This window comes from Serinus canaria, chromosome 21 (assembly GCF_022539315.1).
Source record: "Serinus canaria isolate serCan28SL12 chromosome 21, serCan2020, whole genome shotgun sequence".
Taxonomy (NCBI): domain Eukaryota; kingdom Metazoa; phylum Chordata; class Aves; order Passeriformes; family Fringillidae; genus Serinus; species Serinus canaria.
Genome location: NC_066334.1, coordinates 2,443,223 through 2,462,306, shown reverse-complemented (window position 1 = coordinate 2,462,306; position 19,084 = coordinate 2,443,223). Strand labels below are relative to the sequence as shown.

At 61.8% G+C, this 19,084-nt stretch overlaps 1 protein-coding gene across 1 annotated transcript; it reads left to right on the top strand.

Annotated features, from left to right (window-relative positions):
• Positions 1-7,919: 7,919 nt before the first annotated feature.
• PHC2 (polyhomeotic homolog 2) lies at positions 7,920-17,793 on the top strand. The gene is made up of 14 exons (XM_050982484.1): positions 7,920-8,091; positions 8,171-8,329; positions 8,401-8,478; positions 8,566-8,727; positions 9,312-9,416; positions 9,485-9,698; positions 10,193-10,527; positions 11,532-11,691; positions 13,046-13,239; positions 14,756-14,885; positions 14,999-15,113; positions 15,623-15,764; positions 16,285-16,579; positions 17,039-17,793. The coding sequence occupies exons 1-14, from the start codon at positions 7,948-7,950 to the stop codon at positions 17,191-17,193; spliced, it is 2,388 nt and encodes a 795-aa protein (XP_050838441.1). The 5' UTR covers positions 7,920-7,947; the 3' UTR covers positions 17,194-17,793.
• The last annotated feature ends 1,291 nt before the right edge of the window (positions 17,794-19,084 follow it).

Genomic DNA, 19,084 nt, shown 5'->3' with positions numbered 1-19,084 from the left:
ATTCAGCAACTGACTTTTTACAGAAAATCCGAATTTTTTTCCTTTAAAAAAAAAAAGTCTTTTTGCCGGGATTGGGCCGGGCAGGCCGGATATGATCCGGCTCCGCTCACATCAGAAAATATCCGGCCCCATTGTTCGGGGCAGCAGCGCCGCGTCCGTGCTTTGTTCCCTCGGGACCCCTTGGGATCCACAGAAATATTTGGAGAGCCCCAAGGCGCGGGAAGAAGGACGAGAATTTTTTTTTTCTCTCCCCCCACCTTCCCTCCCCCCCACCAAAGCTTTATTTTTTGGGGCCAAATGTGACTTTTTGTACCTTGGGACGGAAATTTCCGGCTGGAAACCCAACCCTGCGCCTGGTGGGAGGCTGAATGGGCGCCCCGCTGGGTGGGAACAATATGGATTTGGGATGAAAAGCTTTTCCCGGCCGGTTCCCCGGAGCGAAGCGGATCCGCCGTGGCTCGGTGCCCGCGGGATGCGTGGAGCGCGGCGCTCCCGGGGCGCGCTCGCTCCGGGATTTCGGAGGGTTCCATGGGCACTGCTGTGGGATTGGCATCCTGATTCACACCCTCTGAACCTGGGAAAAGCAGAGAAAAGAATCCCAGAATCCCAGAATGATGAGGTTGGAAGAGACCTCCAAGACCATCCAGTCCAACCCGAACACCTCAACCAGACCACAGCACCAAGTGCCATGGCCGGGCTTTTTTAAAAAATGTGTTTAAATGATCAGAATGATTCTTGTCTCGTTTGCTGCGCCTGTGTTTGCTCAGGAGTGGAATGCGTTGTGGAAGATTGTTTACTTGAAGGGAATTGATCAGTTACCTGAAGGGAATTGATAATTGGATTCTGTGTGAGTGTTGTGGTTCACTGACCAATTAAATCCGGGTGTGTGTCGGGACTGTCACTGACAGTCACGAGAGGCTGGGCAGTGCTTGGCAGATTCAGTTTAATTGAAATGTAATATAATACAGAACAATAGAGTATAATAAAGTAATTAATTAGCTTCTGATATCCATGGAGTCCTCCTCGTCATCCCTCCCTGCCACGGGGGTTGCCTTGCTCCGATACAGAGCTGCCCCCTGATGGGGCTGGGATGCAGGACAGGGAGTAAACCCCGTCCCAAAATATTCGGGATTCAGGGATGAGTGCTGGGACATGGAATGGGGGATCCATCCACCAAGGATAGGGATGCAGGGCTGAGGGGGGGAATGGGAAACAGGGATCCATCCAGGGGGAATGTGAGAGGGGATCCATCCCATCCAGGGGAATGGGAAACAGGGATCCATCCAGAGGGAATGGGAAACAAGGATCCATCTCATCCAGGGGAATGGGAAACAGGGATCCATCCAGGGGAATGTGAGAGGGGATCCATTCCATCCAGGGGAATGGGAAACAGGGATCCATTCCATCCAGGGGAATGTGAAACGGGAATCCATCCAGGGAGAATGTGAAACGGGGATCCATCCCATCCAGATCCATCCTATCCCAAAGGAATGGGAAACGGGGATCCAGCCCATCCTGGGGGAATGTGAAAGGGAGATCCATCCTGGGGGAATGTGAAAGGGAGATCCATCCCATGCAGGGGGATATGAAACAAGGATCCAGCCCATCCAGGGGGATGTGACATGGGGATCCATCCCAGGGGAATGTCAAAGGGGATCCATCCCATCCAGAAGAATGTGAAACAGGGATCTATCTCATCCCAAAGGAATGTGAAACAGGGATCCATCCCATCCAGATCCATCTCATCCAGGGGAATGTGAAACAGGGATCCATCCCATCCAGGAGAATGTGAATTAGGGATCTATCTCATCCAGAGGGAATGGGAAAGAAGGATCCAGCCCATCCAGAGGGATGTGAAATGGGGATCCATCCAGGGGGAATGGGAAAGAAGGATCCAGCCCATCCAGATCCACCCCATCCCAAAGGCATATGAAACAAGGATCCATCCCATCCAGATCCATCCTATCCAGGGGGATGGGAAACAAGGATCCATCCAATCCCAAAGGAAGCCTCAGCTCTGGGATGAGGGATGCCAGTAGCCCTCCACGGTGGCTCCCAACCTCTGTCCCAGAGGGCACTGGACGGGGCTTTTTTGGGTTGAAAAGGGCAGGATTTGGTTGTGGGGTGGGGTGGCATCTGGGAATGTGGGATCCTACAGTGTCCTGGGGCAGAAAAAGGAAAAAAAAAGGGGGGGGGGAAGGGGGGGGGGTGCAAAGAGTAAACAAAGAGGGGAAGGGGGGAAAATAGGAAGAAGAGGGGGAATGAGGGAAAAGGGGGAAAAACAGGGGATAAAGGGAAGGGGAAGGGGAGCAGAGAGTTGAGGGAGAGAGGAAAAGAGGAGGGGAAGGGGAAAAGAAGGAAAATGGGGGAAATGGGAAAAGCAAAAGAGAAGGGGGAAGATGGGAAAAGTGGGAGTAAAACGTGGGGAAGGGGAATAAAGGGAGGAAAATGGGGAGGAAGAGGGGGAAAACTGGGGAAAATCGGGGGGAAATGAAAAATGGGAGGAGGGGATAAAGGGAGGAAGAGGGAAAAAGGAGGAAAAGAGAAAAAATAAGAAACGAGGAAAAGGGGTGGAAGGGAGAAAAAAAGCAGGAGAAACAGAGGAAAAACAAGAGAGAGGAAAAGGGGATGATAGGAAGGGAAAATGGGAGAAAACAGGAAAAACGGGAGAAAGGGGGGAAAGGAAGGAAGGAAATCCGGGGGGAACCAGGGAGAGCAGGGGAAAGAGGGAAAGCGGGACCAGCAGGATCGGATCTGCCCGAGCACCGGCGCCTCCTCGCGGCAGCGGCTACGCAGCCCCGAGGGGTCGGGACGTGCCCAGAGACCCCCAGGGCCACCCCAGAGCCCTCAGTACCCCACAGCCCCCTCTGTATCTCCTCAGCTCCTCAGTATCCCCAGTGCCCCCAGTGCCCCCCAGTGCCCCCATAGCCCCCTAGTGCCCCCATAATTGCCCTCGGTGCCCCCACAGCTCCCTCCAGTACCCCCATATCCCCAGAGTACCCCCATAGCCCCCAGTACACCAATAACCCACCCAGTACCCTCTAATTCCTCCCAGTGCTCCCAGCAGGCTTTCCCGGGGTCCCCCACACAGCCATCACAGCCCAGTGCCCCCTACCCCCCCCCCCAATTCCTCTCCTTAGCCCTTTCAGCCCCCCAGTCTGCCCCAGTGCCCTCACAGGCCTTAGAGCCCCCCTGCCTGCTCAGTGTCCCCCCACACCCCCGCAGTGTCCCCAGCACTGCACAGAGCCCTCCCGGTGTCCCCAGGGCCGGGAGGTGACCCTGTCCTTGCACGGCCGGCTGGCCCGGGGGCACCCCGAGTGTCCCGGGGTGGGGACGGAGCCCAGCTCGGAAGGGCTTTGGTGGCCACGAGTGACCCACGAGCGAGCCGCAAGCCCCACCGTGATCCCCGAGGGCACCGGTGCCACCTTCCCCCCGCGGTGCCCACCCTGAGTATGCCCGGGGTGACACGGGAAACACCGGGGACCGGGGCCACCACCCCCGTACGGCAGCACCCGGCACTGGACTCCTTCGCGGTGACCCCGGGTGACCGCAGGAAACGCCGGCGATCGGTGCCACCGGCGGAGTTACGACCCTGGGCCCGTCCGGGAACATCCCCGGGCCAGCCCCGACAGCTCCGGGGCCGGTGCTACCCACCCGTACCTCCCGCCGGCACCGGCCCTGGAAACACCGGGGACGGTGTCAGCACCCCCCGCCAAACCATCCGGCCGGTGTGTGCCCTCAGCATCCCCGGGTGAGCGCAGGAAACACCGGGGACGGTGTCACGGGCCGGTGTGTGCCCTCAGCATCCCCGGGTGAGCGCAGGAAACACCGGGGACGGTGTCAGCGGCCGGTGTGTGCCCTCAGCATCCCCCGGTGACCCCCGATGGTGGCGGGGGCCGGTGCCATCACCTCTCCAGCGCCGGTGCCGGTCCTAGGGCAGCCCCGAGATGACTCCGAGCAGCAGCGGGGACCCCGGTTACCATCCCCCCGCTGTGGCATCCCGCCCATCCTGGCCCCCAGCACTTTCCGGGGTGACTCCAGGAAACACCGGGACCAGCGGCACCATCCCCACGCCGCGGCATCCCGCCAGTAGCGACCCTCGGGGTGACTCGGCGTGGCACCAGAGACAGGAACCACCGTGCCTGTATCGCTGCCTCCCCCCGGTAGCGACGCTCAGCATCCCCAGGGTGACCCCGGGTGACCCCGGCGGCGGCAGGGACCGGTGCCACCATCCCCAGGCTGCAGCATCCCGCGCTGGGCAGCGCCGGGGTGACTCGAGCGACCCCATGCGCCAGCGGCGACCGGTGCCACCAACTTCACGCTGCGTCTTCTTGCCCGAACCGGCTCTCAGCATCCTCGGGGTGACCCCGGGCGACCCCCGGTAACGGCAGGGACCGCCGCCAGCATCCCCAGGCCTCAGCGTACCGCCGGGCCTGACTCTGGGCAGCCCCGGGATGGCTCCGGGAATCACGGACGAGCGGATCTCCGCCGACCCCCACTCCTGGCCCCGCCGGTCCCGGCCCGCTCCCCTCGGGCGCATCCGCGCCCCCTCCTCTCTCCTCTCTCCGTTGCCATGGCGACCCCGCTCACCGCCCCCCCCCTCCCCGGGGTTGCCATGGCGAGCGCGAGCAGCGGGCGCGCGGCGCTGTGGGCGGGGCTCGCGGGGCGGGCGGGGCCGCGATTGGCCGGGCGGGGCCACGTGACGCGCGCAGGAATGCAAATGAGCGATGGCCTCGCGCCGCCGCCGCGCCGCCGCCTGAGGGAGGGAGGAGGGAGCGGGCCCGGCCCGGCCCCGCCGGGACCCCCGCAACCCCCGCGCCCCCCGCTCCGGGACCCCCCGGCGGCCCCCGGGCCATGGCACAGCCCGCCCGCCGCCTCCGCCTCGCCCGGCCCGGCCCGCAGGTACCGCGCGTGCCGCCGCTACCGGGCCCCGGCGGCTTTGTCTGGGCCGGGGGGGGGCGGGGGGTTGGTTGAGGGGAGGGGGGGCCGCGCATGCGCACCCGCCGTGCCTCAGTTTCCCCACCCGGCGCCGTGGCCCCCGCCGCTCCCCACCCCCCGTGGAGCCCCCATTTCCCACCCCATCCGTGTCTCCCCTCCGTCCCTTTCTTCTGCGCCCCCTCCTCTGGTTCTGGACTCCCCTATTATTATTACTGTTATTATTGCCCAGCGCCCACCATCATATTCCAGGGCCCCCGTGTTATCTCTGGCGCCCTATACTATATCTGACCGCCTTGTCTTCCATCCCACCCCTTGCCATCATATCCCACTCTCCATCTTCCACCCCCTTTAATGATTTTGCACCGTTAGTATTATTCCCACTCCCCACCATCATATTCCAGTCCCTGCTGTTTTATCTGTCTCCCCCTTTATTGAATGTGACCCTCTCTTTTCTTTCCTGTCCCACCTCACTAGTGTTTTCCACCCCTTACCAGGACCTTGCATGCCCCCTCTTATTTTGCACCCACTTAACATTCCCTGTGTCATATCCTGCTGCTCCCTATCCTGCACCCCTTTATTATTATTTTTGCTCACCCCCAATCATATCTCAGTGTTTGCTGTTACCTGTGACCCCCTGTATTGTAGCTGACCCCTCAGTGTAATACCTGACCTCCCTCACTTCTATCCAACCCTGTCATTAGTGTTTTCCCCTCTTTCCCATTATCTTCCACCCCTCCTCTGCTTTTGCTCCCTCTTATTATTATTCCCACCCCATCATCATTTTCCAATCCCTACTCTTTTAACTGACCCCCCTCATTTCTATCCCACCTTCCCACCATATCCCACCCTTCACCAGCACCTTGCATGCCCCCTTATCCTAAACCCCCATATTATTCTCCCCATATTGCTCCATAGTGCTGCTCACTCTCCCATCTTGCCCCTCTATATCCCATGTTTCCCCCACAACCTGTCTGAATCCCCATTCTGTCCCACTCCTCCAAGATTTCCCTACCCCCTCATCATTTGCCACCCCCATTTTGGGCTCAGCTCAGGGAATTCCAGCTCTTCCTGTCCTGCCTGTGGGACCCCCCCATGTTCCCCCCCCCATCCCCAGTGGGTCCCAGCAGTACTCAAAATCTTCCCTTTTTTGGTATTTTGGGTGGCTGTAATGGTTTGGGGGTTTGACCTCTGGGCCAAAAGCGAGCTATCCCCATCTGACACCCCAGATTCCCTGCTGAGGTTTGGTGTGGGTGAGGACAGGAGGATTGGACCCACAGTGGGTGGGAGCTGTGGGGGGCTTTTCCCAGCCCTGGAGGACTGACTCCAGATGGGCCTGGTGTGATCCCTCTGTGTCAGTCACTGCGGTGACCCCGTGTCACCTTGATGCCACCAGAGCAGGAAAACCAGGTCTGTGGTTGTTGGGTGGGAAAAGTGTGCCTAAAGCCTCTGCAGCTGATGGTGAACATGTGCCATGGATGCAGACCCGAGGGTGGGCAGTGTCAGAGGCCATGTGTACTGCCACACCCATGGACACATGGCTGTCCCACCCTGTGCTTTGCCACAGTGGCATCTCAGGGGACAAAGCCCTGTGGGCTACACGAGGCCAGGACATCACTGCTGCCACGTCCCTCGTGTGCCAGGCTGGGATGGCCTGGTTCAGCCGTGCTGTGGCATGGTGACCAAGGCTACCCTCAGTGGCTGCTGTCCATAGCCTTCAGTGTCCCACCCTGTTGTCCCTGGTCCCCCTGTGGTGGCACTTCAGGGGCTCAAACGGGTGACACAGGTGGCCATGGGTGGCTCTCAGTGACCATGGAGTCTCATGGCCACCGCAGTGGCCGTGGTGACCGAGGTGCCACCCACAAACGCCCCTCTCTGGCCCCCACAGCACTGTCCCCATCCTCCTCCTGTTCTGTCATGCTGTCCATCCCCTTCCTGCCATCCATTCATCCCTCTTCCTCCTTCCATCTGTCTTTCCCCTCATCCATTTCCTCTGTCCATTCTTCCTTGCATCCCTGCATCCCTCTTCTGTGTCCATTCAGCCTTTCTTCCATCCCTTCCTCCCTTTTGTGTCTTTTCATCTGTCTGTACTTCCTCTCTCCTGTCTCTGGTCTGTTCTTCCCTCCATCCCTTGGTCCCTCTCTTTTCTGCTTTTTTTCAGCATTTCCTTCAATCCTTGGATCTTTTCCTCATTCTGTCCATCTTTCTATCCATCCATCATTCCTCCCTTTCGTTCTTAGAGCCGTCATTCCTTCTGTCTGTTGTTTATTCTTCTGTCCTCTTGTCCGTCCTTCCTTTCATCCTTGACCTCTCCTTCCTTTTGTATTTCCTGTCCTTGTTGTCTCTTCTTCCTTACTTACTTCTATCTGTCCTTATGTCCATCCTTTTTTCCCCTCCCTCCCTCTTCCCCTCCATTTTCCTTTCTGCCCATCCATCCTTCCATTTGTCCATCTCTTTCCTTCTCCTGTTTGTCATTCTCTCTGTCCTTCCATCCTTCATCCCTTTCCTGCTTCCACCTGTCCTTACACCTACCCTTTCCTAGTCCCATAACTCGCTTGGTTTCTCTCTTTCCTTCCTCTCCTTCCCTCATTTCCTTCTCTCCATCCGTCTCTTTCCTACTTCCCTCCATTCCTCATTTCCTTTTGTCTGTCTATCCTTTCATCCCTCTCTTCCTCCAGTCCATCCTTCTATCCATCCCTGCCTCCTCACCTCCATCTCTCTGCCTTCCAACCTTCCCTCTATCCATCCTTCCTCCTGTCCTTTCCTTCCCTCTCCTCTGTCCATCCTGCTATCCATGCTCCCTTTCCCCATTTTCCCTGGGGCACTGACCCCACTTTAGTGGAGGAGGATGAGCCACAGGGTCTCTCATCATTCTTCCTCTACCCCCCCTTCCTCCTCCTCTGTGCTTCCAGCCCCCCGTTGCCCATGCAGACACGATGGCTCCCCCCTCACTCTGTTCCTCCTCCCCAGCTCTAGTCTGACCCACTTCCACCATCCCGCCCCGGCCCCGCCATGGAGAATGAGCAGCTCCCAGCTCCAGCTCCCGCCAGCAGCGCCGGTGGCACGGCCCCAGCGCCCGCCAGCACCACGGCCACGCGCCCGCCCGGGCCCCAGATCTCCGTCTACAGCGGCATCCCCGACCGCCAGACCGTGCAGGTACGGGGCTGGGGGCACCGGGGGGTTGGGGTCACTGGGGGGTCGTGGCGCAGCCCGGGGCCACATTTCCTCCCCAAAGGTGATCCAGCAGGCGCTGCACCGGCAGCCCAACACAGCGGCGCAGTACCTGCAGCAGATGTACGCGGCTCAGCAGCAGCACCTCATGCTGCAAACGGCCGCGCTCCAGCAGCAGCACCTCACCAGCGCCCAGCTCCAGAGCCTGGCCGCTGTCCAGCAGGTACGGGCACCCCGCGGGCACGGGGGGTCGCTCGGGGCTGGCACACCCCTCACCTTCGGCTCTCCCCCAAGGCAAGCCTGGCGGCAAACCGGCAAAGCAGCTCCTCAGGGGGCAACGGCACCCAGCCGGCCCCAGCACAGCAGCCCACGGTGAGTCCCTCAGCGTCTTGGCACCCACCCACCCACCCATGCCCACCCGTGCCAGCACCCTGACCTTCTCCTGGTGCCCTGTTCCAGATCAACCTGGCGACGTCGCCGGCGGCGGCGCAGCTGCTGAACCGAGCGCAGAGCGTGGGGCCCGGGGCGTCGGGCATCGCTCAGCAGGCCGTGCTGCTGGGCAACACTGCCTCGCCCGCCCTCACCGCCAGCCAGGCCCAGATGTACCTGCGGGCACAGATGGTAAGGGTGGGGCTGCAACAGGGAAAGCCTCAGCATCCTGATGGGGTGCCCAGGACCATTGGGGTGCCCATCATCCTCTTGTGGGGTGACTGGGACCACACAGTGCACATGGCCGTGCTGTGACACTGTAGGGGTGCTCATTGCTCTGCGTGGTATGCCTGGGACCCATGGGGAATCCATAGGGTGCCCAGAGCCTGTGGGGTGCCCCCCACCCTCCTGGGGGTCTGAGGATCCCACGGGGTGCCTGTCACCCTGCTGTGAGGTGTGTAGACTTTGTGAGGTGCCTTCACTCAGCTGAGGGAACCCAGCCCCCATATAGGGTGAACCCCATCCCACTGGGGATGCTCAGACCCCACAGGGCACACAGAGCCCCATTGTGGGTACTCAAGCAGGTGCTCTTTGTCTTTGGGGGGGCGTTGGGACCCTATAGGGTGCCTTCTCCCACACTGGGCGTGCCGGTTCCTACCCTACATAGATAGAGAGATACCCATGTGCCACCCTGTAGGGAGGGACACAGAGGAGGGACACACAGGGTGTGCCACCCCTGACATGGTGAGCCGTGCACCCACTCTCCCTGTCCCCAGCTCATCTTCACACCCACGGGCCCCGTCAGCGCTGTCCGGCCCGAGAGCCCCGCGCCGGCCCCTCCACCGGCCCCGCCACCTGCCCCACCACCCACCACCCCTCAGGTGAGTCTCCCCACCCCTGCCAGCCCCCCAAAATCTGCCCTGGCATCCCTGACCCGCTGCCGTTGCAGGTGCACAGCCTGGCCTTGCGCCCCGCCGGCCCCCACCTCCCTGCCCTGGCCATGAAGCCCCCCGGGGGTGCCCCTCCCCGGGCTGGCCCCCCCCGGGGGCCCCCGCCCGACCCCCCCGCCGAGCACCTCAAAAAGGCCGAGGGGCACGAGGGCCGCACCCATGCCCTGGCCCGCACCACCGCCCCCGCTGCCACCCACCCGCTCGTCACCCCAGGTAAGGGGCTGCTCTGGGGCGGGGACACCCCCGGTGCTGGGGGAGTCACCAGGGTTGTTCATTCTGAAACCTAGTGATGGCCCTCACTGGAGTGTCCTGTAGGTGTGCCCTGCCTGTGTTTGGGACCTTGTGGGTCCGTCCCCTCACTGGCAGGGGCCCTGCTCAGATGGGTCTCAGCACCCATAGGATCCTAGGGTCTTGTGGGGTGCAGGGGGCTGGGGCAGTGAGGGTGTGAGCCAGGGGACTCCGTGGAGTTCTGGAGCCTGGGGTGCTGCACTGGCATGGCTCCCAAAATTGGGGAAGCCCCCGGGACAGCCTGAGTACAACTTTCCACATGAGCAGCAGGAGCTGGCAGAGCTGATTGTCCAAGGGCACCAGAGGGAACAGATACAGAGAGAGCAGCAGTCTCCTGGAGGGTGATCCTAGGGGTGGGTCCCGTGGGGCTGAGGTGCTGGTGCTGAGGGGGATCTCTGTCCCCGTTGCTGTCCCCACAGCCTACGCCCCGCTGCAGCCCCCCCAGTTCCTGCAGCAGCCGCCGAAGCCGATGCAGCCGCAGCCGCCGCAGCCGCAGCAGCAGTTCGTCATCCAGCAGCAGCAGCAGCAGCTGGGCCCCCGTGGGCAGCCTCCCTCGGGCCCCCCCACAACCCCCCAGCTCCAGCCCCTGCCCCCTGCCAGCCCCAGCCCGGGGCCCCAGCCCAAAACAGGGGTCCCCCAGGGAGCGGGGGGTGAGGGTGGCACCCCCAACGGGCACCCTGGCTGCCACGCTGCCCCCCGCAAGTTCCAGCACGCCTCGGCTGTCATCCTGCAGCTGCAGCCTGCCGGCCCCACGGTGAGGGGCCCCCACACCTCCCCTCAAACCTTCATCAAGAGGGGCCCCCAAACATCCCCCAAAGCCTTCCCAAGCCTCCCCCCAAACCCTCACAGTGAGGGGCCCCCAAACCCCTTGGTGGGGGGAGGGAAGGAGGAATGGGGGCACGGGAGTGGGAGTGGGAGTGGGGGATGCTGGGGAGTCAGCTGTGTACACACGCGCGTGGGTGTGCAAGTGCACAATCCCTGCACACGTGTGTGTGCATGTGTGTTCCTGAAATGTGCATGGGGGCCCAGCTGTCATGTCAGTCTGCAGGTGTACAGGTGTGCACACTTGGGCCACCCTGCATGTGTCTACCTGCTCCATGCCCACCTGTGCACAGGCTTGCCCCATCCATGGCACTTTCCTGGCTGTGTGTACCTGGTCCTGTGACATGGGGAGCATGTGGCTGATCCATGTGTGTGTGCACGTGTTTGATCTCGTATGTCTGACCGTGCATGTGTGTCCTGGACCCATACAGGTGTGTGCGCACAGCTTTGCCAGATGCATGCACGTGCATGTGCGCCTATGTGCATGTGTCTGCTCCCTGCATGTGTGTGCGTACTCAGGTCCATGCACATGAGTGCAGATGTGCTTGCTTGGCCCGTGGGTGTGCACCTGTGCTTCACCCATGTGTGTCTGGCCTGTGCATGTGTGTGACACTCGTGCCAGCCCCATGCACATGTGTGTTTGTGGGGGCGTGTACAGGCTCCTTGCCCACCTGTGCAAACATGTGTGCCAGATCAGGTGTGTCTGGACACGCCTGCCCGACTGCGACACACGTGTGTGCATGTGCATGCCCGCTCTAGACACATGCTTGTGTGTGACCCATGCACAGGTGTGCACACTCCAGTCGTGCAGGTGCATGTCCCTGTGCCACCCGCACATGCACCTGCCCTGAGCCCCACACGTGCGTGTGCACACCTGACCCCCGCCCATGTATGTGCACACCTGACCCTGCCCCACACGTGTCCCTGCCACCACAGCCGTCCCTCGGGGTCCCCGAGGGCGCCCGCCGGGACCCGCTGCCCGTGCCGAGGAGCGCCGAGAGCCCGCCAGCCGCCCCGCCGCTGCCCCCCGCCCTCTCGCCGCCCGTCGCCCCCCCGGGCCCCGACACCCCCGAGGGCGAGCGGCCCCTCACGCACGGTAAGCGCCCGCCCCGCTCCCACAGGCACCCACTCACTGGGTGCTGCACCCCCCCAAGCCCTGATGCAGGTGGGGCCGGTGAGGCCGGGCAGCGCTGCGGGGCTGCGGGCTGGGTGCGGCGCCCGCCGCTGCCGCCAGGGGGCGCGCGCCTCTCGCTAACGGAGGGCACCCGAGAGGCGGGGGCGTGGCCACGCCCCTTTCTGTAGGCGCGGCTGTGTCGTGCGGACTGGGGAGGCGTGGCCACATCTGGAGGCTCCGCCTCGGCTGCGTGGGGGTGCAACCGGGGTGAGGGCGTGGCCACGCCCGTGCAGGCACGCCCCTTCTAGAGCGAGACTCCGCCCCCAATAGCGGGGGCGCGGGAGGCGGGGCCTTGCGGGGAGGGCGTGTCCGAGGCTCCGGGCGCGCGCGGCGGCAGCGCCCGCCAATGGGTGCGCAGGGGCGTATCCACGGCAGGCCCCGCCCCCGCCGCCGCCTTTGTCCCCGCTCGGTCCTGGCCCCGCTCCCGGCGCCGCTCCCGCCGCAGCCCCGGCCCGGGCCCCCCGCCATGGCCCCCCCGAACCCCTGAGCGCCCGGTGAGTGAGCGCCGACCGCGGGGCCAGGCCCGGCCCGGGGCGGTGGCGGCGGCGGCTCTGACCTCACTTCCGCATCCGCCCCCGGCCCCGGTCCGGCCCCGCGGCCCGGGCGAGGGAGGGGCGGGGGCAGCGGTAGCCGCCGCCGCCGCCGGACAAAGGTGATGGGGGTGCCGGGGCCTGCGCGGCCCCAGGGTCTTGCCGGGCCGAGGCGGCCTGGAGAGGAGAGGAGAGGAGAGGAGCCGGGGCGGGCTGGGCCGGGCCGGGGCCAGCGGGCCCCGCTGGGCTGTGCTGTGGCTTTGCCGACTGTGCCGGGGCTTACTGGGGTCTTACGGGCGTAGATGGGGCCCTGCCGCGGCGTTACCGGGATGTACCGTGGCCCTGGGGGGTAGTTCGGGTCTTTATGGGGCTGTGCTGGGGCAGATCGGGGCTTTCCGGGTTGGATCGAGCCCTGTTAGGGCCTTTCTGGGGCAGATCGGGGCTTTCCGCCGTAGATGGAGCCCCGCCGGGGCTGCGCCGGGGCAGACGCGGCCTTGCCGGTGCCTCGCAGCGCCGCGCTGGGGCTGTCCCGCTCCCTCTGGGTTCTGGGGCTATGTCCGGAGCCCCCCGGGTAGTCTGGGGGCCCTTTACTCCCTTCGACACCCCCCGAGGGCCGCCCGGGCCTCGCTTGGCGGCGCTGGGAGCGGCAGCAGCTGCTCCCCGTTCCAGCTGTATGGAAATCGCGGCCCCGCGTCAGCGCGGCGTCAGCGCCCGCCCCTCACCCGCGTGTCCCCCGCTGTCCCCAGAGCCCCCCGAGCGCCTCCATGCGCAGCCCCGCATTCCCGGGATGACCTCGGGCTCCGGCAGCGCTGCCGCCACCGTCGCCGGCGCCGCCCCCCACAATGGTGAGAACAAACCGCCCCAGGCCATCGTGAAACCCCAGATCCTCACGCACGTCATCGAGGGCTTCGTCATCCAGGAGGGCGCCGAGCCCTTCCCGGTAACGTATCCCGCTCTCCCGGAGCCGGGGCTGGGCTCGGGGGGAAGGCTCCGGGCTCTGGGGCAGTGGGAATGGGGCGCACGGTCAGGCGTGAGCCCCCAGAGCGTCCCTGCTTCGTCATCCGGGAAGGGGCTGAGCTGCTCCCGGTGCACTCTGTGGTTTTATCCCGTTACTGAGTGTTTTGTCATTCGGGAAGAGGCTGAACCCTCCCCGGTAACGTATCCCAGTGTCCCTGCCCTTGTTGTTGGTTTTGGGAGGTTGGGAATGGAGCACCCCCCGCCGTGAAGCCCCAAATCCTCACCTATTTCATCGAGGATGTCATCCAGGAAAGGGCAGAACCATTCCCAGTAATGTATTTCTCTTTCTACATCCTTATCCCTGAATTTGGGGGTTTTGGGAATGGGGCATCCAATCATCACACCCCCCCTTCCACCCCCAAAATCCTTCACCCATGTGTTGAGGGCTTCATGACTGAGAAAAGGGCAAAAATGTTCCTGGTATGGGATCTGCCCCTCCCTGCTCCCTCTTTTTGGGACAGAGGGATGTTGAGAATGGGCATCTAGGCCTGTGTGAATCTCCAGCTCTTCCCCCCGTTATTGAGTTTTTCATCATTCAGGAAGGGACTGAGCTGTTCCTGGTAACGTATCCACCCATCCAAATCCTTATCCCTGGGTGTGTGTGTGTGGGAGGGGGGGGCTTCTGTATTGGGGGCTGGGAATGAGGCACCCAGACAATTGTGAACCCCCAAATGTTACACACCTTATTCTGTAATTCATTGCTCAGGAAGGGGCAGAGCCATTCCTGGTGATGCCCTCCCCTCTCCCTGTCCCTGCTTCTGGGTCTGGGGGCTTGGGAATGTGGCATCCACACCAGTGTGAATCCCCAAATCTTCACATTCTTGAGTTCCTTACTGTGCAGGAAGGGGCTGAGCCGTTCCCAGCAATGTATCCCCGTCCACCTGTCCTTGTTCCTGGGTGTGGGAAATTGGGAAGAGGGCTCCTGCATTTGGAGGGTTGGGAATGGGATGCCCAGACAATCATGAACCCCCAAATCCTCACCCATGTTATTGAGCCTTTCCATCATCTGGGAAGGGACAGAACTGTTCCAGTACCATACCTGTTGTCCTTCCTGGAGCTGAGGGATTGGGAAGGGGAGGTTGGGATTTGGGTGTTGGCAGTGGGTCACTTTGACAATGATGAACCCCAAACCCTTGCCTGTGTTATTGAGCACTTCAGCAGCCAGGAAGGGGTAGAATCATTCCTGGTAACATATCCTCCTCTCCTTATCCTCACTCCTGGATTTGAGGGGTCAGGAATGGGTCACTCAACAAATAGTTGGACTCCAAATCCCCACCCATGTCACCATCTGCTCCCAGGGAGGTGCAGAGCTGTACCCAGTAACACATCCCCCTCTCCTCACCCCCATCCCCGGGTGGGGGGTGGGGACGGGCCCTGCCAGCCCCGTGGCCACAGGAAGGAGTCCCTGGGGCACAGGTGCAGCCAGGTGTGTTGCACAGGTGGGCCGCTCCTCGCTGCTGGTGGGGGCCCTGCACAAGCAGTATGCGCAGGAGCTGCTGCCGGACAAGCTCCCAGCACAGGACAACACCACCACCACCGACTCGGACATGGAGGAGCCGTACCTGCAAGGTAGCGCCCGGGCCCCCGGCCCGCCCGGCCCCCCGGAGCCCCCGGGATCCCCCCGGAGCTCCCCGGCTGAGCTGGCTGGTTTCTCTCTCTGGGTGTCCCTCCGCGCCCCCCAGAATCCAAAGAGGAGGGGAACCCCCCCAAGTTGAAGTGTGAGCTCTGCGGCCGCGTTGACTTCGCCTACAAGTTCAAGCGCTCCAAGCGCTTCTGCTCCATGGCCTGTGCCAAGAGGTAATCCCAAAACCCACCCAACCCCTCCTTGCTGGGGCAGAGGTAACCCCTAAACCCACCCAACCCCTCCTTGCTGGGGCAGAGATAACCCCTAAAACCCATGCCATCCCTCCATGGTGGGGTAGAGGTGACCCCAAAATCCATCCAGCCCCCTCCACAGCCAGATAGAGGTAGCCCCAAAATCACCGAAGCAGGGTAGAGGCAACCCCAAACCCCACCTGACAGGGCAGACATAACACCAAAACCCCTCTGGACCCTCTTCAATGGAGTAGAGTTGCCCCAAAATCCACTTGACAAGAGTAGAGGTACCCCCAGAAATCTTTAACCCTGCCCAGGTAAAGGTAACCTGAAAATCCATTTAGTATGGGAGGGGTAACCCCATAATCTGCCTGCTTGGGGTTGGGGTCACCCCAAAATCCAGCCTTCCCCTCTTCTTCGGTGGAGTAGAGGTCCCCCCAACATTCCCCTGGTGGACTGGGGACCCCCTGATGACCCGTGGCTCCGTGCAGGTACAATGTGGGCTGCACCAAGAGGGTGGGGCTCTTCCACCCGGATCGCAGCAAACTCCAGAAACCGGGGGGGCCCCCCCATGGGCGGCGCCGCAGCTGCAAAGGGACCCTGCCCCCCCTGAGCAAGGACAGCAAGAAACAGGTGAGGGGGACACGGGGTGAGCACTGAGGCCGGGGTTTGTCCCCTGCTGGGTTTGGCCTTGGGGCTGGAATTTGTTCCCAGTTTTGGGAATGGGGGTGGGCTCCAAGCCTTGGCTTTGTCCCTGACTTTTGGGGGCACCAGGTGGGCGCTGAGTGCAGGATTTACCTCCAGTTATGGGGACATGGGGTGGGCACTGAGGCCGGGCTTTGGCCTAAGCTGGGGGCTATGGGGTGGGTGCTGAGGCTGGGCTTTGTCCCTGAGTTTGGGAACACGGGGGGGGCGCTCAGGCTGAGGTTTGTCCCTGAGTTTTGGTGATGTGGGGCAGGTGCTGAGGCTGGGCTTTGTCCCTGAGTTTTGGTGACATGGGGCAGGTGCTGAAGCTGGGCTTTGTCCCTGAGTTTTGGTGACATGGGGCAGGTGCTGAGCTGGGCTTTGTCCCTGAGTTTGGTGACATGGGGTGGGTGCTGAGGCTGGGCTTTGTCCCTGAGTTTTGGTGCTGAGGCCAGCACTGCCCCCGCAGCCCCCGGGGTCTGTCCCAGCGGGGTCGGTGACGGCGTCGTTGCAGCTCAACCACAGCCAGGAGGATTCCAGCCGCTGCTCTGACAACTCCAGCTACGAGGAGCCGCTGTCGCCCATCTCCGCCAGCTCCTCCACATCCCGGCGCCGGCAGGGGGAGCGGGACCTGGAGCTGCGGGACATGGAGCTGCCGGACGTGCACGGCCGCGACCTGCCCGGCCTCGGCCATCGCTTCCTGCCCAGCGAGCCCAGCAAGTGGAACGTGGAGGACGTTTATGAGTTCATCCGCTCGCTGCCGGGTGAGGAATGTCCTGGGATGGACGGGGATCTAGCCAGAGATAGCCAGCACTGGGGTTTTGGGAAGACTTGGGTCCCTCAGGATGTGTTCAAGTAGGGATCTACTCAAGGATAACCCCAAAATTGTGGTTTTGGGGAGAGATTCATTCACAGAGAACCCTGTAGATGTATTTTTGGGTAGGATTTACACACAGATAATCCCATAAGTATATTTTTGGGGGATGATTTACTCACAGATAACCCCATAAATATTTTGGGAGGGATGGATTCTACTCACAAACCCATTAATATTTTGGGGGGAGCAGGGGGACTTACAAATAAACCAAAAGGATAATTGGAGGAGGCCATTTACATATGATAACTCCCTGAATAGATTTTTTGGAGGATTCAAGCAGAGAGAAGCCCCTAAGTGTATTTTTGGGGGCTGTGAGAGGGTTTGCTGATGCTGCCCCTCCGCACAGGCTGCCAGGAGATCGCGGAGGAGTTCAGGGCGCAGGAGATCGATGGGCAGGCGCTGCTGCTGCTCAAGGAGGATCATCTCATGAGCACCATGAACATCAAGCTGGGCCCTGCCCTCAAGATCTACGCCCGCATCAACATGCTCAAGGACTCCTGAGGGGGGGGGGCACGGGACCCCACTCCCCCCCGCGGGACCCCCGACCCCCCACGCGGCCCCGGGGAGGGGGCAAGGGGGGGCGAGACACTTGTGAGCACACCCCGCCCCCCCTGCCCCCCCGGGGGGTGTAAATAGCCCGTAGCTCTAGAGCCCCCCCCCCCAGTTTTGGGGGGTCACCCCCCCGTCTCCAGCAGGGAGGGGGGTCCCCACGTGTTCCCCCATGTCCCCCCCGGGTCAGCAGAGCCAAGCAGGACGGTTGCCTTAATGTATGCTCCCTCCCCCAGCTGGGATTGGGGCCCCCAGGGAGGCTTGGACTCCCCCCCAAAGGGGGGCAGGGAGAGGTGGGGGGCGTGGAGGAGGCGTCACCCCCCCATTCACACACACCCCCACACACTGGGCTGGTTTTGGGGGCACCTTAGCAGAGGACAGTGGTGGGGGTCCCCCCCCAGGCAGGTAAGGACCCTCCCCACTCCCCCCTCAGCCAGCACGATCTTTTTAAGAAAAGAAAAGGAAAAAAAAAGTTGAAAAAAACACATGGTCCCACCCCCCCTTTTCCTGTTTTTTGTTTTTGTTTTTAATAAACACTGAAAAAAAACCAAACCTGGGACTCTCCCACTTTTCTTCACTTCCCATCTCCAAATTTCTCCTCATGTAAGCTAAGGCAGGAACTCAGGGGTGTCTCCAAGTGCCACCATGGGTGGTGGGACTTCCTGCGGGCAGTGGGGACAGGGTTGATGTTGTGTGATCTGGGAGGGGGGGGTGATGTTCCCCTCCCAGGAGCCTGTGGTGGCAGTGGCACCCTCCACACCTCCAGGTGACCCCCAAGTCCCAGTGCTTAGGGGGACACAGGTCCCGGGGTCGGTGAGGTGGGGAGGGGCACAGGAGGGGAGGTGGTGGCATGTCCCTGGAGGTGTCCCAGGGCAGTGACACATCCCTGAAGCTGATGGGCCTGAAGAGGGGTCCCTGGATGTAGCATCTGTATTGAGGTGTCCCCAGAGCTGGTGGCTGTGACACGGCCATGCTGCAGTGTCCCCAAGCACTGATGTTGACAGTCGTGTGTCCCAAAGGCTGATAAGCACAGTGGTGAGGTGTCCCCAGAGCCAGTGGCCTCGATGGTGACATATCCTTGGAGCTGGTGACCATGGAGATGGTACCCACTGTGACATGTCCCTGAGGCTGGTGACTACTCTGTGGTGACCCCAGAGCTGTGGCCACGATGAGGTGGCCCTGGAGGTGCTGACAGGTTCCTGGAGGGTCCCCAGGTGGCCACACTGAGGTCTCAGCAGAGTCCGTGGCCATGGTGAGGTGTCCCAGGCCAGAGTGGACTGTCCCCAGAGCTGGTGTCCCCAGCAGTGGGTCACCCACACCCCCAGCAGGACCAGGAGCACTGTGTTCCCCCTCTCCCTAGGGAAACTCTGGGGACAACAGCCCTGCTGAGGATGACCCACAGCTTCACCCTCCCCTCCTGCAGGCCCACAGGGACCAGGCCCCCCCTCTGTCCCCAGATGTCCCCACACAGGAGTTCCCTCCCCCCATCTTTCCCCTCCCCCCCCAAACATAACCCCCCAATTTCATTAATTCCTGTTCTGATCCTTTTTTTTTTTTTTTTTTTTTTTGTTCTCTTTTATTCTCTTTTTTTGGAAAGGGGCTGGGCTGGGGGGGTTTCATTCCTTTTCCACACTGTGAGGCCGTGGCCCGCCCAGCTTCTCCAGGAACCACAATGCAGGATGGGGAGTGGCAACAACAGGGACAGGGGCAACTTTTTGTCCATTTTCTCCTCTTTTTTCTTTTTTTTTTTTTTTTTTTCCCTTTTTTAATAAGGTACCAACTAGCTCTAGGGAGGCCTGGCCTGGCTGGGCAGCAAGGAAAATAAAAAAGCCCCAAAATTTGG

What these genes read in the sequence shown, in the direction of transcription:
- PHC2 (XM_050982484.1), top strand. Translation starts at nt 7,948, where the DNA reads ATGGAGAATGAGCAGCTCCCAGCTCCAGCTCCCGCCAGCAGCGCCGGT. An exon ending in CACCACCCACCACCCCTCAG is followed by an intron (nt 9,417 to 9,484) that starts GTGAGTCTCCCC and finishes CTGCCGTTGCAG; the next exon opens with GTGCACAGCCTGGCCTTGCG. An exon ending in TCCATGGCCTGTGCCAAGAG is followed by an intron (nt 15,114 to 15,622) that starts GTAATCCCAAAA and finishes GGCTCCGTGCAG; the next exon opens with GTACAATGTGGGCTGCACCA.